The sequence below is a fragment of the Rissa tridactyla genome, chromosome 8 (assembly GCF_028500815.1).
Source record: "Rissa tridactyla isolate bRisTri1 chromosome 8, bRisTri1.patW.cur.20221130, whole genome shotgun sequence".
Classification (NCBI taxonomy): Eukaryota; Metazoa; Chordata; class Aves; order Charadriiformes; family Laridae; genus Rissa; species Rissa tridactyla.
This window is the reverse complement of record NC_071473.1, coordinates 16,781,024-16,804,703: the sequence shown is the minus strand read 5'-3', so window position 1 is coordinate 16,804,703 and position 23,680 is coordinate 16,781,024. Positions and strand designations below refer to the sequence as shown.

The 23,680-nt window shown below is 45.2% G+C and overlaps 2 protein-coding genes across 9 annotated transcripts in view; both read left to right on the top strand.

The window, feature by feature from the left end:
* CREBBP (CREB binding protein) overlaps positions 1-18,506 on the top strand; it is a 96,662-nt gene extending 78,156 nt beyond the window's left edge. For all 7 annotated transcript variants that reach the window (XM_054213264.1, XM_054213262.1, XM_054213263.1 and 4 more), the window contains 10 exons: positions 885-962; positions 1,455-1,522; positions 5,382-5,532; positions 6,378-6,524; positions 6,961-7,074; positions 7,534-7,699; positions 9,151-9,318; positions 12,438-12,599; positions 12,868-13,149; positions 14,801-18,506. In XM_054213264.1, the coding sequence (XP_054069239.1) occupies positions 885-962; positions 1,455-1,522; positions 5,382-5,532; positions 6,378-6,524; positions 6,961-7,074; positions 7,534-7,699; positions 9,151-9,318; positions 12,438-12,599; positions 12,868-13,149; positions 14,801-16,969 (3,505 nt within the window). In that variant the 3' untranslated portion in view covers positions 16,970-18,506. The remainder of the gene's footprint in view (positions 1-884; positions 963-1,454; positions 1,523-5,381; positions 5,533-6,377; positions 6,525-6,960; positions 7,075-7,533; positions 7,700-9,150; positions 9,319-12,437; positions 12,600-12,867; positions 13,150-14,800) is intronic.
* Positions 18,507-22,657: 4,151 nt separating this feature from the next.
* Positions 22,658-23,680, top strand: part of TRAP1 (TNF receptor associated protein 1) — a 30,914-nt gene continuing 29,891 nt past the window's right edge. For both annotated transcript variants that reach the window (XM_054213135.1, XM_054213134.1), the window contains exon 1: positions 22,658-22,755. In XM_054213135.1, the coding sequence (XP_054069110.1) occupies positions 22,668-22,755 (88 nt within the window). In that variant the 5' untranslated portion in view covers positions 22,658-22,667. The remainder of the gene's footprint in view (positions 22,756-23,680) is intronic.

Below are 23,680 nucleotides of genomic sequence, written 5' to 3'. Positions count from 1 at the left end.
AGCTAGACTTCTAAAACTCTTTTTTTGTTTTCTCTTCCCTTGAGTGCTTACCCCACTGAAGCCATCCTCCTCCCTTGCGTTTCTTACCCTCGGGAAGTTCCGTAAAAGCCAAGTTAAACATTCTTTAGTAGCACTGTGCTACGTTTCCTAGTGTCCTTAACTGGCTGAAAGGAGGTTTTATCTTACTACTACTTTATTCTCTGGCAGTTTGATACGCGATACATTTCGATTCCTTTTCTCCTCTTTGCAAATACTCAATAGAGCTCCTCCCCCAGCCCTTTAAAGGTAGACTGCTGAGATAGACCCCAACACACTTGGCTTTAAAACCAACACTGCGGTCTTGATCCAACAAAAGAATTTTGACATACTATTTTGACCAAAAGAAACCCCACCAAAAAAACAAACACTGTAGCAGACCCAGGCAGGTGAAGACAAGCTAATGCATGTTTTCTGGGCACAGTGATTCACGAATGACTAGTTTTTACATTTACAGTAAGTTGAGCAACCATTTAGTCAGCTTGCGGTTGGGGCAACCATTGAAAATTAAATCTGTGGGGGTATTGTTGAGCAGAATTCCATGAAGCTGGGAAAACTCAGAACTCTGCTTAGAAAGGGATAGAAAGGATCCAGAAAAAGTGGTGTGTGACAGCCCATTTCACATTTTTAAACTAGTGCTTTTTACGATTTTTTTATATATATATTTTTTTTTTTATGTGCACATGAAATAGATGTATATCTGAAGCTATCCTAATGAGTATTTTTTTGAAACTGGCACATAAATTGATTCAGTTCTTAGCAGAGGGTTGGAAAGTCCTTTCTTGCTGAATTCTGGAAAATTACTTGCCTAACAACAAAGCTGATTGGCTGCTGTTTTTTCTTCCCAGGTTTGTTGACTGCAAAGAGTGTGGTCGGAAGATGCACCAGATTTGTGTATTACATTATGATATTATTTGGCCTTCAGGGTAAGATGTTTGTTTAGTTTTTTACCCCTTGTATAATAGGACCAATGTAGTTGTAATTAAGACTTTCTGCCTTTGCTCTTTAACATGCAGTCACTGCCTTTTAAGAACTGATTACAAAAGGACAATTTTTTTCTAAATAAAATACATTTTTTGTGTTTGGGGTCTCATTTCAGTATGTTCAGATGAAAATGTGCGTGAAACCAGCTCGTGTGTGTATACAGATTTGTGGTTTCTTTCTAACTATTAAACAATGGGAGCTGGTTGGAGGTAAATGTGTACACTGCAGAACACAAATGCAGGTGTAACTGCTTGGCACAATTCAACCAGCTCATAAAGGCTTTAAGTCCCTCAAAAATGGAGAGAGGGAAACTGTTCAAATCCAGAGAAAAATATATCATACTCTGACATTTAAATTATGGATTCAGACATTGGGTTTAAGCTAGCCCACAATGGATTTATACTAAGTTTTTGGCATTTTTTTTTTCTTAATAGGTTTGTCTGTGATAATTGTCTGAAGAAAACTGGTAGAACGCGTAAAGAAAACAAATTCAGTGCTAAAAGTGAGTTTGATATTTCTATTTTTATCTTCAACTTTCATCTTTCCCCTGCCGCCCCTAATAGCTTTTTGATTGAGACTTTCTGTTGTCATGGTAGACAGGACGGGAACATTTGCAAAATGGGGAGTAGTGTAGCCCAAGGCTTTAGTAGCTGTCAGAATTTTAATCAACGTTTTAACGACCTGCTTTTTATGTGTTTGTGGTCAGTCTTAATGCTGCTTGAGGTTTGGCATCTATGTCCTTGTTTTTGTAGGATTTTTAAAAATAATTTAAAAAAAAAAGGCAGGGGGGCTGGAGAAGAGAAAAGGAGAAACATAAGGCTGCCTGCACTTTTACTGGCTATATTTAGATGTGTTTCCATGTAGCATTGAAACTGTAGTAAATTACTGTCACCTCTGTGCCCTTCAAATAACATGTAATAACAAGTTGTGCTGCATTTCAGGTGTACTGTGGTAGTGCCAAGTACTAATGTAGTTGAAGAGTTTGCCTTGCTTCTAGCGCGGACTGTGTTGTAACAACTGTCCGCTGGAATAAGTAACATTTATACTACGTGTCTAGATTTTCTTGGAAGTAACTATTGTCATAATCTTGTTGAAAAGTGCACTAAAGAGAGAGACAAAAGATGCCAGGTCAAGTTGTCTCCATCTCCTTAGTAATCCTTACACAGGCATTCTTTGCGTGCATTTAATGTCAGAGAACGTAATTTGGTAACTTTTACTCGTACACGTTTGGGGGGGGGCAGTAAGGGTTAGTATTGGAAATGGGGTGTCAGTGGCGTAGAGTAGAAAAGTAAAGTGCGTGTTGAAGCCAAGAGAGTGATTCAGACACTTGAAAAACTGGAACTTGCAGGTACACTTCATTCCTCCCCTGTTCTTCTTGCTCCTTGGAAGGTCTGGGCATTACCCTCACATACTGTGACTTTGTGAGCCTGAACTTTCCAAATTCTAATAAAGGAGTGGTTTTGCATTAAATGTAACTTCTTGATAACTTCGTGTGTGGTTGATTGCATAATGAGAGATTTGAAGGGGGATAATTTGGAGATGATAATGCTGTGTGAGACATCCTAGGTTACAGCAATCAAAACGGTCTCCGGAGTAATCTGACGCATGCAAGATAGTATTGTTGAAAAGATTACAGTTAGTCTCATTAAAGACAGATTAAGATTGTAAGAGAACATTAATAAAATGGTGAAATAAAAATGTAGTTTTAGCTAACCATTTTAAATAGCCGTCTCTTCTATTATATGCTGACTTTACAGCATACATTGATGTAAATTGTCTTAAATAAGTGTGTGATTTCTTGGATGTCTGCGGTTCTGTGACGTTGCTTAAAGTTTGAGTAACCAACATTTAATTCAAGGTAACCATTCTGTTCTTTGGGGATCTGGACAGGGAAGTAATGCTGCTTTTTTTCTTTCCGTTGGTCTCCTTTTCATTCTGCTTCCCCTGGTTTTGGCTGTCCTCCCCATAAAACCCTTTACTTACTGAATTGCCATCGGTATTTCTACGCACTTTCAAGCATGCTGGCAGAACTACTGATAATCAAGATAGCACATCCCTCAGCTGCAAGCTATTGCTCAGCTGTTACGGTAACATTCATATTCCTAATGTATATTAAGGAAAATTGGTTATCTTAACCACATCACAAGTAAGTTGCGTAAAGCTGACTGATAGCTTGCCAAATATAACCTATAAACCAGTGTACAGCTGGATTATGCTGTGAAATTCCTAGCTTTTGAAGTATTTTTCTTACAGAGAAAATCTCCAAATATTACTTAACCAGTAGCTAATGCAGAGATGTTCAAAGACAAAAGACATCCTGACAAATAAATCACCCAAAGTAGTTTCCTGACAAAAAGTCACAGTAAGCCAGAAGTCTGACTTTCTTCCTACCTGTCCAGTTACTCATCCAGTAACAAATGTCTGGCCATTGCTACTGCAATAAAACTTCTGTACTCAACTCCTTACCAATTTAGAGGCCTTTTCAGCAATTTGCACTGCGGTTTTCTTTAAAACCTGAGCTTTTATTGGAAGTACATACGTTAGAGGTGTCCAAGAATCAAAATCCGGTTGCTTTCTAAAAGAATTTGCACATTCTAATATATCAAAATACGCAGCTTTTAGATCCTTTCCTTACAGGGCGTGTAATCTTACTGCTGCCTATTTCTTTTGTCATCTTAATCTGGTCTTTTTGTTTGTTTGTTTTTCAAGTCTTAATGCATTGCAGCATAAGGAAGGAAGCAGACATCCTTTGGTTGCTTAGCATTGGAAAGATGATAAAATGAAAACACGAGACAGTAGAGTTAACTAAAATGGCTTTCTAAAAATGTACCAACTCATTAGCTGAAATTGAGCTGTTTCTTTTTTTTTCTGTTTATCTTCGGAGAAATCAACACAACGAAATAATTCCTTCAGAAAGTATTTATGAATTTTCTTTAAAATTCTTTGAATTTCCTTGAAAATCAACCCTCTTCTATTATATATGGAAAGCCCAATATATTGTATTGGGCTGGGAAACACTGGGAAAGGCCAGTGTATTGGAATTGGTAAAAGGCATAGTGTATTTTTACTTTAACCTGCCTTTAAATTTAATTATTGTCTCTCAGGTGAATGATATTTAGACTGTGTTGTGCTGGTTGTAACCATAGAATCTCACTGGACAAGGAGGGGCAGACTAGAAGATGTAAAACAAGATTGCTGCGTTTGGCAATTTCTGTAAAGTGATTGTAAAATAAAATTTTAAGTATATAAAAGTGAGATCTTAAGTGTATAAAAGTGAGTATATATGGCTTTTTTCCCCAGTATATGAGCCTAAAATAATTTTTAGCATAGCTATTTCACTACAGCGTCCTGTATGCAAGCTCGGTAGTCGTGAAGAAGAACCAACAGCCTTGTGTCGGTAGCCAAATAACAACTGAAAATTGAAGCGATGGAGAGCTGAAATGTAAATGCACTTTAGTAACGGGAACGTCTGTAGATTGCACCGTCGCTTTGGAAAAGAGCAGATTGACCATAAAAATGAAGTCGAAATACTAGTTGGTAAAATAAGTACGACAGGATGATAAATAGTCATAAATCTTCCAGTCAAAACAGTGTGCTACTTCTGTTTTCTTACTTGAAACTAAAATCTTCGTCTTAATTTCTGTAAGTTGTGGATTGATTTGAAAAGGGTCACATCCTGTAATACTACAAAAACAGCTATCCCCCACAAAAGCTAATCGTAGATGTAAAGACCGAGAGGGGGGATCTGGACAATGTGTGGACTTGAACTTTTAAAGACCTCTATCGCTGTGCAAGAACTATTTAAGCTTTATGTGCAGATTACTGTAACTGTTCAATCTAAAAGCTCTCTTGAAAAGAAAAGAAAAAGCAATGAAATCGCCATTGAAGTCAAAAGCCTTTTCATTTCTGTTGATTTGCTTTGCTTTGCTTGAAAAGGTGTGGCATTGAGCCAGATCTATAAAGTGATGTAATCTTTGTCAAACAGCCAGATAGTGGTTTTGTTAGGAGAAAACATTTGCAGTGTTCATAAAATAAGCCTGCAAATTTAAAAATGCTATGTAAAGCCGCCTTTGTTAGTTCACTTACGAAGTAATTTTCCCACTATAGCGGTTTTAGCTTCCCTGTTAGGGTACAAACACTTAAGGCTTGGCTAAAAACGTGGATGGGTTTGCTTTTTTAATTTTGGCTGCATAAATAAAAGCATCAAATTTTCATATGGAGGTAAAACAAAAGGGAAAACAGTGTATTTCTGTAGAGAGAAGCAAGCTGAAAGAGCATACAAGCATGTAATGCCCTGAACTTAACAGTGATTTCTCCAGTATTAACGTTTCCATTGTTGTGTTCTCCTTCTTCATTTCTAGGGCTACAGACTACGCGTTTAGGAAACCATTTGGAAGACAGAGTAAACAAGTTTTTGCGGCGACAGAATCATCCTGAAGCTGGAGAGGTCTTTGTGAGAGTGGTAGCAAGTTCAGATAAGACAGTAGAAGTTAAACCAGGAATGAAATCCAGGTTCGTTCTATTAATTACAATAAAGGCAATCTTGGAATCTTTTATTTTGAAGTCTCCCTGCATAAGTCTTGTAAAACTGTGCCAATTTGCAACTTAATCCCTTTGCACGTTTTTGAAACTTAGGCATGAGTAAAGTTATGAAAGGAAGAAGACCAGTTTGCAGTACATGAATGGGAGGAAATTCAAAATACAGTTGTATTTTGACTGGTTTTGGAGGGGTAGCGGGGACATCCTGGTTTGGGTCGTAATAACTTTGTATTACTAAATCTTGAGAGAGAGTCTGCCCGCGTTTTGGTTAGCATTACGGAATTCATAGTCCAGTTTGAAACAGTTCCTGAGATTCTGTTCCTTACTGTTCCTTCATTTTGCGGTGTTTTTATAAATACTTTAGCTTTCAGAAGTTATTTTCAATTTGCTTCATCATAAGTGAAAAGCTTAAAAGGTGTATTGTCTGAAGTATTTTGGCTTTAATTCGTAAAGACAGTGTTTCCGTGACATCACTTCATCGTAATGCATCAGGTTTTCTCATCTGCAGTATAGTTACAGGCCTGTGGTTGCTGAGGATGCTCCTGTTCTCAGTGCTGGCCTCTTCGGTCGTATGGTGACATACGGCAGCTGTCTCTTTCCCAGCGGTTTATACTAACAGACCACGCGCTGACAGGACTCCCTGTTTTAATACAGCTCTGACCTGACCCTGTTTAACTTTGGCATAAATATTTCTAGTGAGTTAAAAGTAAGGTTGAAAAGAACTTCCTCATTCTGGTAGGACACTTGTTTAATAATTGACTTTCTGTTGGTTTGGTTTTTTTTCCCTTCCTGTTCCTTCCTACCACCCTTTCCTTCAGATTTGTGGATTCTGGGGAGATGTCAGAGTCTTTCCCTTACCGTACCAAAGCTCTGTTTGCGTTTGAGGAGATAGACGGAGTGGATGTGTGCTTCTTTGGCATGCACGTACAGGAGTATGGCTCGGATTGCCCCCCTCCAAATACGAGGTACTTTTTCATTTCTCTATCGGTGCTGCCTGCACAGAGAACATCCTGCTACGTTCACTGGACAATTACTCTCAAATACAGGAGATACATTTCAATTCTGTGGCACAGATCAGTCCTGCTGTATGACTGCAGATGACTTCGGGGTGGAGAACAAATATCACAACAAAAATCTTACAATTTGTTATATTTATGTATTTAATTTTGCCTCTCAATGTGTATTCTTGCTGTCCAAACAAAAATACTACCCATCGTTGGCTTTTTGAGAACTGTTTATAACGTTTTAAGATGCTTAAATATGCATTAAAATAACGTCATCGTTAATTTTCCTGTGTTCAGTATGGTTCTAGGTGTATCTAATATAAAACTCAGTTCTCAGTAGACAAAACAGTGGTTCAGCCATACATGATTTTCTGTCGTTCTTCTCTCCTTACTATAGGCGTGTGTACATATCGTATTTAGATAGTATTCATTTCTTCCGCCCCCGTTGTCTCCGAACTGCAGTTTATCATGAAATCCTCATTGGATACTTGGAATACGTGAAGAAACTTGGGTAAGTGAGATCTTTGTAAAGAAAGAAAACTTTTTTTCTTAGCATTTCTTTTTTATCCGGGATGCCAAGTAGCTTTTCACTTGGGATAGTCTCTCTTTCCTTCTGCCCTCTCCGAGATACGTGGAATCTCCTCCTCTTCCGCAGTGGAGAGAGAAATTTGGATTTTATCACTAGGGTGTTTTTTCTGTGTTAGGATTCTTAAACTGACTGCACATCATTCTTTTTATCAGAGGTTCACTTGATGTTTGAGCTTCATTATTACATCCCAGACCTTTTCTCATCTCTTGTATAAATAGAGGTTATTGCCTCGGCATCTTTGTTACAAAGAAAAGAAGGAGGGAAAAAAAAAAAAAAGCTAGAGGTCTGAATTTATATCTTGGTTTGGCTGAGGTAATTTTAAGATGGTAGTCAAAATGGTTAAGAGTTGTTTGGTTTTTTTTTCTTGTGTGTGAAACGCAGGTATGTGACAGGACACATCTGGGCCTGTCCCCCAAGCGAAGGAGATGACTATATTTTTCATTGCCACCCGCCTGATCAGAAAATACCCAAACCCAAACGTTTGCAAGAATGGTATAAGAAGATGCTGGACAAGGCATTTGCGGAGAGAATCATTCATGACTACAAGGTTTGCTGCTGTTTACTTCCTGAATTAATTTGTACGGGCTTTTCATTTGAAGGTAGCTAATACTGTTTCATAACGCCTGAAACTGTGGTAGTGTTGTACAAGGGGTTTTTTTCTGAGCTAGTGTCTTCATTTTCTTATATTTTCTGGAAGTTCTGCCTTTCAGACTGGAAATTCCTTAGGTTTGGTTTCTGCATTAAGAGAAGCACGCAAGAGCCTGCCTTCGCGTACTTGTCTTGCAGTGCAGTCTTCGAGGCAAGGAAGTATGGTGCTTGTTAAGGTTTAGAGAAGTCGTTTGCTTCTGGTGATGCTGGAGGATCAGGTGGAATACTGGACCTCACTAGCGCGAAATCAAAAAGCCCTGTTTATTAGAACAGCTTCTTCACTTGAAGAGAAAAAGGATGATTTTCATAATTGGGGAATATCACACATGTACCCAAGGAAATAAGTTAAAGACAGCAAAGGTAGTATTTGCCACTCCTTACAAGCTAAAATTTATAAGGATTTCTTAATGGTAGTGACAGTGCTGGAAAAAAATTGATGTTTTGATTGCAAATGACAGTTACTAAATGTGTGGAACAGAATAGCGTATAGCAAGCCTTGTCATCTGATCCAGCATGGCAAAGAGCTAGAAAATCTGCCTCTCTCCTAATAAGGTGGTCTTGAAATGAATCCGAAGAAGAAAGTTGGCTAGTCTTGTTATGTGCTTGTTAAACACAATGCACTTAGAAAAACAACCTCCAGAACAATGTGTGAAATACCTGTTCCTTTCAGAATAGCTGTTCCTCTCACTGATCCCCACTCTTTCTGGCTGGGTGGTCCACAGAGCTTCAGCCAGCGGTCAGGGAAGGACACGGGCTGCGCACAGTTCCCCTTCCACGGCCAGGCTTTATTTAATATTCCTGCATGTAATAGCTGGCTGCTGCCTTCAGCGATTCTTCCTGGAGTTATCAGGATTATTGCACATACGGTGCACAGTCCAGGCACGGGCACTGAAGTGCTTACGTGCTTCCAAATTTGTAAGAGAAAGGGGTGGATGGGACGCACTTGCTGTCACTAGAACAGTTCCTGCGCTTGTCCAGGAGCAGTGTAGGAAAAGCTAAGCGGTGTAGGCTTCATTTTTAATTTGTGTAATTACCAGAGAGGGGGTTGTTATGTTTTCCAGGGGTACCTTAGTCTCTCCCACCATGTCAGGAGCATGAACCGATGGCGTCATGGAGGTTCGGGAGAGTTTCAGCAGGTGTCTTTCTAAGATGAAACAGGGAGTGGGCTGTTATCAATATTGCCAGGCTGGTTTTTGAGCTGCACCCAGAAAAAGAGGCCTGCCAGGAGTGGGGCGTGGGCTGTCAGTGAGGCACAACTGTTCAGTGTAGCCCTGGATCATGTCTCTGGTCCTCTCTATCCAAAGTGGTCTTCATTTATTTATTCCTGGTATTGTGCGATACGCTTAACAGGACATCTTCAAACAAGCAACTGAGGACAGGCTGACAAGTGCCAAGGAGCTGCCTTACTTTGAAGGTGATTTCTGGCCCAATGTGCTGGAAGAAAGCATTAAGGAGTTAGAGCAGGAGGAAGAGGAAAGGAAAAAGGAAGAAAGCACTGCAGCTAGTGAAACAACAGAGGTGAGTTAACTTTATATGCTATATTTGCTTCTGGCTCACAAAGCTGACGGTTAACACTTCAATAAATTAGAGAGTTCGCATCCAGTAAAGTAGATAAGAAGGTCATTCACATCAGATGTTAAATCAGGGTTCCCTTTAGCTGCATTTCTGGTTTTCTTCTTGGATAAGAAATGTACTGATGACTTGGTTTGGTGGTGGTTGTTTTTTTTTTTTTTTAACAGAATCAGAAGTCAGTTATGTCAGCTCAGCATCTCTCTTCTCAGAGAAATCTGTTAAGCTACTTTTGGATTGCATCACGGCTGCTACACTTGCTTGCAGTCTTTTGGCTCAGCTTCTGCTTCACACCTTTGCAAATCACCTTCGGTATTTGCATTTTGAAAGATGCTGTATTTTTCAAAGCTGAATTAAATTTTGCTGTTAGTTAAGCAAAGGTACTTGTCGTTTGCAACAGTAGGGGGTTAAAAATTTAAAAGTATTTATTGCAAGCTTTGCGTTGGTGTGAAAAGTTGGTCCTGAAGGTAGTGTTCCTTCACCAGCATTCTCTCTTTCTTTAGTAAAAAGCAAAACAAAACTTTCGCAGGGTCCTGGCCAGAATTTCATTATTCATTTTTATTTCTGTCTTGATTGCGTCTGTATCCAAATGGCCTTAACGCTTTTATACTGTCCCTTTTACTTGGGATTTGCAGCAAGGTGTTTTGAAAATAAATAGAGTAGGAAAATCTGAAGTCTGGCAGATTGAGGTGGAACCAAAAGCTCTTAACTGGGGACAGGCTGCATTCCGATGCCATGACAATTTGCATACAGTATGTATTACATGTGATTGATGTGGAGTGAAAGACCTTCATCCATCAATTTCATTATGTCAGAAAATTCCTTCTATTAAACCTTAGCTGCTCCTTCAGAGCTAATACAGTTTGTTGCTGTGGTCTTTTTATGGAACCGTAAAGTTAATAGTTTTCACCTTGTTCCTTCTGAATGTAACTTTTAATATTGAAATATTTCAACAAACATAGCAGTATAAAAGTAAGCGAAAGGCAAGGCTTGGAATGTAAGTTGCAGTCCTCTTTTGCTAACGGTATCGCTTTGAATAAATCACAGCCAGTGAAAACACCAGTGAAAACCTCTACGTCCAAGAGGGGGAAAAAAAGGTGTTTTAAAAAGCCCAGAACAACTAACCGTGAAACTCCTACATGGTGTCTGCCTAAAGTGAGAGGATGCAGCCTTGGCCGTTAACATCCCTGTGTTCCCACTTAATGCCATTGATGTTGCGTGGGTTAGCAGGGGAACAAAATCTGCATCCAGATGGCTGAAGGTGTCACCCAAGAATGCAACAAAAACTGTAATAGTGTGTTCTTTGCCACTTGACTCAGAAAAAGGAGTGAAATGAAAAGCATGAGAACTTCTCCAGTGCCATCCCCTGAACTTGGGTCACTTTATGGAGGAAACTATGCCCAGCAATGATGGGGATCTCCATGGGCAGAAGCACTTGATGAATCTTTGCACTTTGTCATTGAGATGATAGTGACTGTGTCTACCTTTTTTTAAATTCTTAGTCCTAAAATTTGTATATGTGGAGAGAGAGCTTCTTAAAAGTCAATACGTGCTGCGAGTATCAGTTAAAAAGAATCTAAAGAGGTAGTAAGTATCCAGAAGTTCTTGAAAAAGGTTCTGAAGGGGCAAGGCTCACTGAGTGCCATCGGCACCTCCGGCAAACCTGGCTGAATATGATAAATGTCATCAAAATGAAGTAGTACAAAAACAACCTTGCAGCTTCTTAAAACATCTTGGAACAGCTTTGTACAATTGACCAAATATAAACTTGTTGAAAGTGGAGTAGAAAGAAAACTTAGACCTATTCTTTAAATTTTAAACCTGTTTCTTTAAATTTTAAACTCTAAATTGGTGCGCTGGAACGTATAGGCAAAGGAGGACATGCCCTAATTCCATCAGAGCAGTAGAAAATTTGGGGGAAAAGAAGTCAAGATGGGAGTATGCAATAGCTCATTTCTGAATATCTTCAAATCACTTAGAGTTCTGTCTGGTTTCCCATAAAATAGTACAATTTTAATTTCCAAACAGGTTTCGTCAAAAAGTAAATAAAATTAGTTACAGAAAAAAAAAGATCGGACAGGGAATTTCTAGCTAAGCCTGATTAATGGAATAGAACGATGGCAACAATTTATATATATAGAATTGCTTTATTCTGTTGGAATATTTTTCTTTTCTTTGAATAAATATGCTTGCGGATAAACCCTGTGTTCACTTGTACACAGCATTCATGAAACTTTCTCGCGTGTCTGTATATATACATATATCGGAGTGTTTCAGTAGCTTATTTTTAATATTATGATAACCAACATTCTAGCAGTTAGGGGATTTTTACTGAGCGGCGAGCTCCCTGCTGAGGGCTTGGGTTTTTCTTTTTCAAGGACACGTGAAGTCTAAAAGTTATTTCTGTTTTCCCAGGTCATCTAAATAGCATCATTTGCTATTTTTTACTCTCTTTAGTTACATCTAGTATTCAGGATACAGTCACGGTGGTCTGTGTTGTTGTAACTTGGACTCAAGTGAAAGTTTGGGGGATTATTTTGGGGGGTTTTTTTGGAGTTGCAGCAGTAAGTGTTCAGGATGGAGAATAATGTATTCTGTTAGTTTCAAATCCTGCATGTTCTTATCTGTGTACTAGCCCTAAATTTGTTCAATAAAAACAAAGAAAAAATTAAACGGGAGCTCAAGCAAGTATACTGCACTTCTGGAACTTTTTTAAAGTCCCTTTTATTTGTAACTCATTTTATCATCAAATATCTATAAGTTCTTGTAAAGCAAGCAGTGGAAGCTGAAGTAGAGTGAGAAGGAAAAAAAAATAAGTGTAAGATAGAAATTATTTAATGTATATGCATACTTTAAAAATCTATTTTTAAACAGCATTTGAGTTTGTTTGCCTGCCAGTTTGGCTTTTGATTTTTCCTGGAAGATAGGATATATTTAACACAGGAGGGCTGATTTGCAGGCCTCGGAACAAAGTTCTATTAGTGCCAGCAGCAACGTTTCACTTTCAGCTACAGTGAATGGGAGAGAGCTCTGTAAAGTGTAACATCTTTCCTTTGCGTTTATTGCAGGGAAGCCAGGGCGACAGCAAAAACGCCAAGAAAAAGAACAACAAAAAAACCAACAAGAATAAGAGTAGCATCAGCAGAGCTAACAAGAAGAAACCCAGCATGCCAAATGTGTCCAATGATCTGTCGCAGAAGCTGTATGCCACTATGGAGAAGCATAAAGAGGTACTGTAAAAATATGCTGCAGAAAGGTTTTATTCCTGTAAATCCAGGCATGATGGTAGTCAAAACTGAAAAATCGGGAGGAGTAAAGCTTGTGATTGCGCTAGAATTTTCTTCTGTTGTGTAACAACATATTGCAAGAGATTAGCCTAAACTAAGTTAATTAGATAGTGTTTGTAGTACACCATTACTGCAAGAGAACGTGAGCTTTTTCCTGCAAGATTATCTAACCTCATTGATGTTTAATTTTTTTCCCCCCATTTATCTGCAGGTCTTTTTTGTGATTCATTTACATGCCGGGCCTGTAATTAACACTCTGCCTCCCATTGTGGACCCTGATCCGTTACTTAGCTGTGATTTGATGGATGGGCGAGATGCCTTCCTCACCTTAGCCAGAGATAAGCACTGGGAGTTCTCCTCACTACGCCGATCCAAGTGGTCCACGCTCTGCATGCTGGTAGAACTACACACTCAAGGGCAGGATCGTTTTGTCTATACGTGCAATGAGTGCAAACATCACGTGGAAACAAGGTGGCATTGCACTGTCTGTGAGGTAGGTGTATATCACCAGAGAATTCTGCGCTCTCTTACCCTACAGCCAAGCTATTTTTTTGGGGGGTATTGCCCAGAGTTCCTCCCAATTAAGCCTATCCTGCGAAGAGGGCTGCTAAGCCTTAAGGGAAGGTGACTACCACAGTCGCTACCACTAACGCTCTTCTTCTAGAGTAAGTGCTTTTAGTTTCTCGACATGGAAAACGCCAGTACTCTGGAATGGCTACTGCTGCGTCATTTATTCCACTGTGGCTCCTCTGCTTAGACAAGTTTTTAACTTTAATATTAAAGAACTTTAGGACTGGGTGGTAGGGCGTGACTGTGTCAGACTAGTCTGACTCTGCAGGGCACTAGCTCATCCATGTTCATGGATATCCACAAGAGAAGCTGGCCTACCTTCCTGCAAGGTGGCTTTCATTCCGCTTTATACGTGGTGTTTCTTGTTGTAAGGAGTGCAGCCGGCACGTATCCAGGCCGCTGCAAAGCTGGGCGAGGAGGCTGCCACAGCTCTTCATCGTTGTCTCTTCGGCCCAGCGTTAGAGGTTGCCTGCCCTTCAGATCAACCCAAATAATTGCTTCCTAACCTGGCTCAATGCTTCTAATGACTAGTCCTTTTACAGCATAGATCACTTCCACTGAACTGTGCTAGAGAGCAATTATGCATGGAGTTATACCGGTGGACTTGAGGAGAAGGTAGCCTCTACAGGGCTTGGGATGACCTCTGGCTGTAGCTCAACCCAAAAAAATTTTGAATAAATGCAGCCTAGTTTTTACACTGCAAATTATTGCCAGGTCTGTGGTGGAAGCGTCTTAATTAATCCCTCTGAGGAAAGCAGTGAACGGGGCTTCTCGAGGCAAGGCTGCAGGAAATGGATTGTACACACTAGGGGAATTAAGTGGTGGAAGGAGGTATGGCTTTGGGCGTCTCCTGGGGACGTCTGTGTAAGGCAGTGCCCTTCCTCCAGCAAAAAAAGGACAGGGCAGTGAAAATGTGGGTGTTTGAGCAGCTTTTCAGATCAATGTCTGTCTTAGCATGAAACTTGCGTTCAATTTGAGGGTCATTTTAGAGGTTAAAAAATATGTATTTCAGGGTAGTAATTATTAGTTAGTATTTACACCAGGAACAGCTAAATGGAGGCCAAACCCTGTTCTTAAGCACTGGCAGTAGGTTTGTCTTACTAGTTGGAGGCTTTGGCCCTCCTTGTGTAGGTACCCCAGACATCACAGAAAAGTGAACAGTTCCTGTCATGCAAAGGGGAAAAACGAAAAACCCCCAAACCCTGCAAGATATTTTAATGTAATAAAATGAAGACACAATTACAGCCCCTATTCGCATTGTTACCCAGCGTAGTCAAGACTTGTGATTGCGAGCTCACTTTGCTGAGGCAGCCGAGGTGGCTTCTGCCCCAACTGCCCAGTGTTCCCTGCCCCAAAGATCTGCTCCCACTGCCGTGGTGACTGGGCAGCTGTTCCCAGCGTGTGGCTGTTGTCCTGCTTTTATTCTGCTGTGGCTTTGTACCCACTGAAACCCAAAGTGGGCTTCCACACCGGGCTCACGATGCTCACCTAACACTGCGATTACTCTTCCGCCCTTTTGCTGGTACGGCTAATGATCTATAGACGATTGAACCCTGCATTTTCTTTGCTTTCAGGACTACGACCTCTGCATTAACTGCTACAACACTAAGAGCCATGACCACAAGATGGTTAAGTGGGGCCTGGGTCTGGATGATGAGAGCAACAGCCAAGGAGAGCAGCAGTCAAAGAGCCCCCAGGAGTCGCGACGACTGAGCATCCAGCGCTGCATTCAGTCCCTTGTCCACGCCTGTCAGTGCCGCAACGCAAACTGCTCATTGCCATCCTGCCAGAAGATGAAACGGGTTGTCCAGCACACCAAGGGCTGCAAGCGCAAGACCAACGGTGGCTGTCCGGTGTGCAAACAGCTCATAGCTCTTTGCTGCTACCATGCCAAACACTGCCAAGAGAACAAATGCCCCGTGCCATTCTGTCTCAATATCAAACACAAGCTCCGACAGCAGCAGATCCAGCATCGCCTGCAGCAGGCTCAGCTCATGCGCAGAAGGATGGCTACCATGAACACCCGAAACGTGCCTCAGCAAAGTTTGCCTTCTCCTACCTCAGCAACGCCTGGTACCCCTACACAGCAGCCAAGTACACCGCAAACACCACAGCCTCCTCCCCAGCCCCAGCCTTCCCCCGTAAGTATGTCACCGGCTGGCTTCCCCAGTGTCTCGAGAACTCAGCCCCCTACTACTGTTTCAACAGGAAAACCCGCAAACCCGGTTTCCGCACCTCCACCTCCGGCTCAGCCTCCACCAGCCGCGGTGGAAGCGGCTCGGCAGATTGAGAGAGAAGCTGCCCAGCAGCAGCAGCAGCTCTACAGGGTCAACAACATTAACAATGGTTTGCCTCCTGGTCGCCCAGGACTAGTAAACCCGACGGTGGGTTCAGTGAACCAGATGCAGCAAGTCAGCATGAATGTACCCCGGCCCAACCCTGTCAGCGGTCCAGTGATGTCCAACATGCAGCCTGGACAGTGGCAGTCACCTCCAATGCCGCAGCAGCAACCGATGCAGCCAGGAATGGCCAGACCGGTTATGCCAATGGCCACGCCACAAGCAGTGACTGGGCCGAGGATGCCGGGCGTGCAGCAGCCGCCACGGAGCATCCCCCCGAACGCACTTCAGGACTTACTGAGGACCTTGAAATCGCCGAGTTCTCCGCAGCAGCAACAGCAAGTTCTTAATATTCTTAAATCCAACCCTCAGCTTATGGCAGCTTTTATAAAGCAAAGAACAGCCAAATACGTGGCAAACCAGCCTGGGATGCAGCCACAAGCAGGCATACAGCCCCAGCCGGGGATGCAGCAGCCACAGACCGGCATGCAACAGCCAGGCATGCACGCTCAAGCAGGATTGCAGAACATGAACGCGATGCAAGCGGGAGTGCAGAGACCGAGCGTTCCTCCCCAGCAGCAAGGGATAGGAGCTATGAACCCCCAGGGACAAGCGATAAACATTATGAACCCCGGCCACAACCCCAGCATGGCAAACATGAGCCCGCAGTACAGAGAAATACTGAGGCGGCAACTGCTGCAGCAGCAGCAGCAACAGCAGCAGCAGCAAGGAGGGGCCGGCATGGCAGGAGGGATGGCGGGACACAACCAGTTCCAGCAGCCACAAGGACCGGGAGGTTACCCTCAAGCCATGCAGCAGCAGCGGATGCAGCAGCATCTATCGATCCAGGGGGGTTCCATGGGACAGATGGCTCAGATGGGACAGCTGAACCAGATGGGCCAGCCCGGCATGGGGGCGGACGGCGCTCCCAACATCCAGCAAGCCCTGCAGCAGCGCATCCTGCAACAGCAGCAGATGAAGCAGCAGATAGGGTCCCCCGGCCAGCCCAACCCCATGAGCCCACAGCAGCACATGCTCTCAGGACAAGCGCAGGCGTCTCATCTCCCTGGCCAGCAGATCGCCACCTCCCTCAGCAACCAGGTGCGGTCCCCAGCACCCGTTCAGTCTCCCCGTCCCCAGTCCCAGCCACCACATTCCAGCCCGTCGCCCAGGATACAGCCCCAACCGTCACCTCACCATGTCTCTCCCCAGACTGGTTCCCCCCACCCAGGACTCGCAGTCACTATGGCTAGCTCCATGGATCAGGGACACTTGGGCAACCCAGAACAGAGTGCAATGCTTCCACAACTAAACACCCCCAACAGGAGTGCGTTGTCTAACGAATTGTCTCTGGTCGGTGACACCACCGGGGACACATTAGAAAAATTTGTGGAGGGTTTGTAGCATTATGGGAGCATCACTTTTTTTTTTTCCTTTTTTTTTTTTTTCTTTCGTGTTCTTGGACATTTTGTACTGAAAATTCAGACATCTGGGTTGTTTTGAATCCTAGATGGAACTGCTGCTTCCTACACATGGAAGAATGAATTGCTGTTTAAAAAAAAAAAAAAAAAAAAACAATACAAAGAATATATTTTTTTGTTAAAGCCAGGCGGTTAAAATATCTGGTCTCTTTTGTGGGTTTTTTTGGTTTTTATTTTTTTGTTGCTGTTGACTCATACCTTTTTTTTAAATGGGGAAAACAAGTTCATTATATTCATATTTTTTATTTGTATTTTCAAGACTTTAAACATTTGCGTTTAAAAGAAGAAAAAAAAAAAAATAATATTCAGAAACTGTTTCCTGAAATAATGCAACATTATAATGTATCCCGGTAACTTTGACACGTTGCGGGAAGATATTTTTTTTTTTCTATAGTGAACTCTGCAGGCATTTGAAGTATTACCCCTGGAAAGATAGGAATTGACTCTTGCACACAAAACCACACATTGGCCAATGCCAAAATCCTTGTCTTGCAGATGTAGAAATTGTTGCTTTGTTTCTCTGATAAAACTGGTTTTAGATGAAAATAGGGATGATCACTCTTAGACCGTGCTGATTTGAATAGAGAAGAAGCATTCTTTTCTTTCTTTCTTCTGTGTGAAACTTGAAATGAGGAAAAGCAATTCTAGTGTAAATCATGCAAGCGCTATAATTACTATAAATAAGAAAATCCAAGAAGATTCACTCACTGTATAGAATGGTAAAAAAAGAAAAAACAAACTCATTTCTTACTTATAATATCATATTGTTAAATAAACTGTGTGCAACAGACAAAAAGGGTGGTCCTTCTTGAATTCATGTACATGGTATTAACACTTAGTGTTTGGGATTTTTGTTATGAAAATGCTGTTTTCAACATTGTATTTGGACTATGCATGTCTTTTTTCCATTGTATATAAAGTATTGCTTAAAATTGATATAAATTACTGAAGTTTTTAACATGTATTCTGTTCTTTAAAAATCCATGTAAGAATGTTTAAGGTTTTTATTTATTTATATATTTTTGGATCATGTTCTTTGTAAGACATGGCTATGGATATTCACTCATTACACGGAGCAGCCCGAGGCGGCGCGAGGAGTGGCACGATCCGTGGAGTTACTGTAGGTAGCACGGCCGTCTGACACCACCCTTCAGCCATTGTTTCCTTTGCGGGGAGGGAGAGGAGAAGGGGGAATGGTTCCCATACATGGAATATTTGCCAGGTGTTCATCCCTAAGGGTTAACTGGAATAAATTATTAATAGCCGTTGCTTTTTTAAAAACTGCATTAATTTAGAGAAGGATCACCAATGAAAGGAAAATAGAGAGTATTGAGTTAATTCTAGGCTAATTTATTTAGTCTACAGTAAAATATGAACCTATTGACTTTAACACTATTTTTCTGCTGTTAACTCTGAGTCTAGATTTGAGGGTTTTCTGTGGAATAAAAAATAACAAATCATGTACATGTTCCCTTTAATATCCTCTCACCATGCCCTCACGCTCCTGGGACACTTGCCCCTCCTCCCCCCCAGTGAATTGCTTTCTTGGAGCTAAAAAGTCCAGGGAAACTTTCCCAGCGTAGGTGTGAGCTTAAAACCACGACTTACCCTAAAATGCCATCACTCAGACCTCCAGGCTTCTCGGTTACGTGCGACTGGCGTGGGATTGGCAGCAAAAAGCCAGCAAGGGATCCCAGCTGGCAGCCGCCGCTCCAGTGGGGAGCACCGGGCACACTTGGCTTTTCCCGTTAAGTTAGTGCTTCCTCCAGCCTTAACATTTTTGTAGGAACGGTGTTGGGGGAGGACGGGGGGAGAAGAGCAAACGATTTATCTCAACTTTTATCCCCTGTACTGTGAAAACAGTAGTGCGCTGCGGCGCTTCTTCATTCTTTTTGACTTGTAGAGGGTCTCTGCTTACACTTTTCTTGCAAACTTTTAACTATTGTACCTTTTTCACCGCCATTGGATTCATCTGCCCATGCAACTTGTCTTCAGCAATTCAAGATGTCAAAATTTGGGGCTGGGGTGAGGTCAGTGAACACTAACCCAAAGCTTGTCCAAAAGAAGTTGCTGTATAAAAAAAAAAAAAAAGATGGAAAGCCCTGATGCTGTGTCTCATGCTGTGTACTTAAAAAGAGGAAAAAATACTATATTTGTGATCAAAAAGAGGAAACTTGAAATGTGCTGGTGTTTCTAATAAAAGCTGGTAAAACTGCTTGGATTGAAGGATGGTTCCACTTGGCTGGTGCCCGCTAGGATCAGCGCAGCCTGACACCCGAGGTTAAGATAACTGCACTCAATCTCGCTAATACCTTTTAAGTAGCGTCTGTTTTAAAACCATCGGCACCGCTTCCGGATTTGGATAAGCCGAGCCCTGTTTGGAGCAGAGAGAGGTGGCGCGGCTCCCGGGCTGCAGCTCGCTTGGCTTCCCGCTCCTGGGGAAGAGTGGAAAAAAAACCTGCCGGGAAGCAAATACCGGAATATTTTTAAGTACAACCTGAAGTATGGCGAGAGCACAGAGCGAGGGGTAGATTTAAATCTCTTAATCCCAGTTTGATGGAGCAATTGTTTCAGATAAGAGCAGGTGTTTCACCAGGCAGAGAAGGGAAGTGCAAAGCTGAAGCCAAACCTGAGGAGGGGCTGGGCTTGGTGTACAGCCCCTGCAGTCGGGGGGGCTTCACTCCAGTCTCCTTTGATAGGAAATTCAGCATATCTGAGGACTGGATGGGTGTTTGATTTTTCAGCTCTTTGCCTGTGTTGTGATGGGGGAGGCGATAAGGAACAGCATCCTAGAAACTCGAGAATTTCTAAGGCAAGAATGCACTGGAGATCGGTGCAGGATCTCTTATCACCAGAGGGGATGGCAAAGACCTTCCCCCTTACTGAATTCTGGAGGGGAAGAAGGTGCTTAAATCTGAACAGTGTGGTTCTCTGCTCTTTTCTTCGCCTGTCCACCACGCTCTGCTCTCTGCTGCTGCCTGTCCTGATTTCCACCAACTCTGCTACTGCAGCAGGCTGCCGGTGCCTTTCTTCTTGCTGCAGCCGCACCAGCTGAGGTTCACCTTCTCGGTTACTCATCAGTATCCCACCGGAGACCTGCCCACAGCACGTGTGTAAGCGCTCCCTGTTCTGGTCTTCCACCTGGACGCATGAGAGCAAAGGGCTGAGGAAGAGGAGTCTTCCTGCCAGGGGTGCAGCAGGTGCCAAACAGCTCGGGACAGGAACCCCGTCACTCACTGAAGCCAGAAGTGGTACGTGTCCACAGCGGTAGCAGCGTAACGTTCCTTCGAGCCGGTGGCAGTGTACAGCACTGAGTGAAGGCAGTTAATAGCTCACAAGGTGATCTGGGCGTGCACCAGGCGCTTTTTCCAAAGCGAATTACAGCCCATGCTGCTCCCGGTGCAGTGAAGATTGAGCAGCTGCAATTCAGCAGGGGGAGCATGGCAGAGCACACAAGTTGCTGTTTGGGGGCCTTCCCTGCGCTTCCTCTCCATGGTCGGGATCTTAAAACGGGGAACAGGGTGATCTCTGCCACCCCCAGCGTGCTGCCAGGATAATGGAAATGAGCCTGGAGAGAGGGGAGGGTCTGTACTGGTCCCCTGCGGTCCCCAAGCCTCCCCGCAGGACCACGCTTCATGGCTAAGTGGTGAGAGCAGACACGAGGCGGGAGAGTGACATGGCACAAGGTGAGGCCGGACTCGGGTGCTTTGCAGCAGGTGTGAGAGCTCTGGTACGGTGTTGTGGCAGAGCACTGCGCTGGTGTCAGTGGAGGGAGCAACGAAGGGAGGAGGCGAGTGTTTGAAACGAGCTCTGAAGTCATTTTGATTTTGGCTGCAGCAGAGGGAATCTCGAGGAGGGGCTGGGGTCGGTTCCAGGTGGAAATGCAGCCCGGCGGAAGGGTGCTGGAGTGATGCAAAGCCTCGCACTGGGTTTGTTGCACCTAATCTGTAACGTCCAGTATCACACAAACCCCACTGCATGCACATGTTTCTGAGCTGCAAACCTCCAAAACAACACACGGATCGGCACAGTCCCAAGGAAAAGTCGCAAGCTGGACTGAATTGCACGCGTAGCTTTTCCAGCCAGCTCCCCTGAGCCTGGGGATTACAAAGCTGTCTCTGTTCGGTGGTCACGGTTCCCTCCTGAAGGCCCTCATCTCCTCTGTCTGGAAGTGGTTAGCGCTCACTGAAACGAGACCTGCTCGATCTTTTATTTTTAGCTGTGGTGTTCGTTGAGGCCAGGCTCTGCTCTCACGCACGTTCCAAATTCAGCTCTCAGCAGAGCCGTTTATTTCCTTTCTCACCCCCGCCCCATCCAAAGCCTTTCTCCAATACCTCAGCCTGTTAGGTCTTGATGATCAATGCTCTCAGCGGCCCCTGGAATTTCAGAGGATGGGGAAAAGGAGATATTAAGCAATTTGCCCAAAGTCAAGCAGGAGAGTCTGTCCAACGTGCGGCACAGGGGGGCTGCTCCCAGCCCAGTGCAGCCTTTCCTCAGCCCTCAGCCCCCTCCGTGGGGAAGCTGGGAGAGGCGCAGTGCGCTGAGCTCTGCTGGGTCCGACAGCTGAGCTCCTGCCACAACCTGCGGTGTGAAACAGGCTACCTGCAGCAAACCCTGGGCCAGCAACTGTGAGGTTCCCTCACGGGTGTCTGTACAGGGAGAGGCGGGTGGTGGTGCAACCTGTGCCAGGCTTCCCATTGCTAACAAGTCCTCAGGGTAGAAGAAACATGGAAGGGATTGTAACCATCAAAATAGGAAAGGTTTGGCGGTGGTGCCCTGGACTTGGCGTCTGCAGTGACAAGCTCCATCACAAGATGCCCGAGCCCTGAAAAGCCACAGCAGAAAGGGCCCTGGCACGGCGTAGGATCTGCTTTGCCAATGCTCAAGTGGGGCAGCCCGAGCCGAGCTGAGCAAGGAGGGACTCGGCGTGAGGAGCTGCAAGCTGGCGCTGAGGGAGGTGGTTTTCTTGGAGGAGCTCGGGCAGAGCAGCTCGTCCCGCAGTGTGAAACCTGCGCGGGGACTTCTTGTGCGGCAGCTGATGAGCTGGCACCAAATGGCGGCTGTGGCTGGTGGTGGCCATAGCAGGGGAAACGTGGGAAGGGAGAAGTGACCTCCCAGGTGGGAGAAGGCAGTGGAAGTGGCACAGGGGTGGTGTGCGATGGGCTGCACCCCATGGCATGAGGACGGGGCTTATGGGTGCACCCACGCACGAGGCTTCGGGCTCTGCTGTCAGGCCTGGAGGCTGGAGCCGGGCCTGGGGGGCTGCGGGGACAGGGAGCCCGGGAGCCAAGGGGAGCGGGGAGACCCCGAGGGGAAGGGGCCTGAAGGGAACGGGGCGTCCTGTGAAGGGACGGGGGCGCCCTGAGGGAAGCGAGGGAACCCCTGAGACGAGCTGGGGGCGTCCTGAGGGGAGCGGGGGTTCTGTGAGGGGCCGGGGGGCTCAGGGGAGCGGGGGCTCTGCTGCCGCCCGCACCAGGCTGAGAAGGGGAAAGCGTGACGTGTGTGCGTCCGCGCGCATGACGTAGCGGCCGCACGCCGGGTAGGCCCGCGCGCCCCGCCCCGTGACGCCATCGGCGTGCGCCGGCGGAACCAGCGGCGCGGGCTGAGCGGGCGCACGCGGCATGGCGGCGGCGGCGGCGGCGCGGCGGGGGCGGTGCCTGGCGGCTCTGCTGCGCCCCGGGGCCGCGGGCGGGCGGGCGGTCCCCGCAGGTGAGCCGGGCAGACCCCGCCGCGCCGCCGCCCCGCCGCTACCGGGCGGCCGGGAGCCCGCCCAGGGGAGCCCGGGGGGTGGGCCCGGGGCGGGCGGGCTGAGGGGGCGGCCCTGGCCTGCGGCACCACCGGCGCCGCGCTGCCTCGCCTCCCCGCGGCCGCTCCTGGGTATCGCGGCCGCCGGGACCCCCCCGGCCGGTGTGTGCACAAGCAGCGCCACCTCCTCCCGGCGGGCTCGGCCCTCCGGGGGCTGCCGCGGGGCCGGCCCGCCCGCCCGGGGGGCTGCTGGCCACAGCTCCGGCTCCTCCGGGCAACCGCAGCGCTCAGGGCCTGCCCTCCTGTTGGGAGGCGCGTTCCTATAGGCTTCTGTAGGGTATATCGCGTGCTCAGGGTCATGTGCTGGCTCGTAAAGCGTGTACAGCGTGCTCGGGTCCATTTCCTGGCTCAAAGAGAATCTAGAGTCCAGGTACATCTCTTGGCTCATATAGAAAGTCCGGGTACGACTCTTGGCTCGTATAGAGGCTATAGCATGTCCAGGTTCCTCCGTTGGCTCACATATAGTATGTCCAGGCTCATCAGTTGGCTCATGTAGGGTATATAGAATGTCATCTACCGGATTGTCTAGAGTACATAGCATGTCCATGTTCATCTCTTGGCTCAGATAGGGTATGTCACGTGGCCAGGTTCGTCTCCTGGCTCATACAGTAGATATAGCACATACAGGTTCATCTCTTTGCTCATATAGATTCTGTAGCGTGTCCAGGTCAGCTGGGGACTGGGAAGGCAGCAGGAGGCGGGGGCCTCTCCCTTCCCTGGCTGGTTCAGCTCCGGATCACCGGACAGACGAGCCCGAAGGGTTTGTGTCTCCTAGGGGGGAGATCAAGATTTCACCTGAGGGACCTGGCAAGGCTGGGCTGAGAAAGTC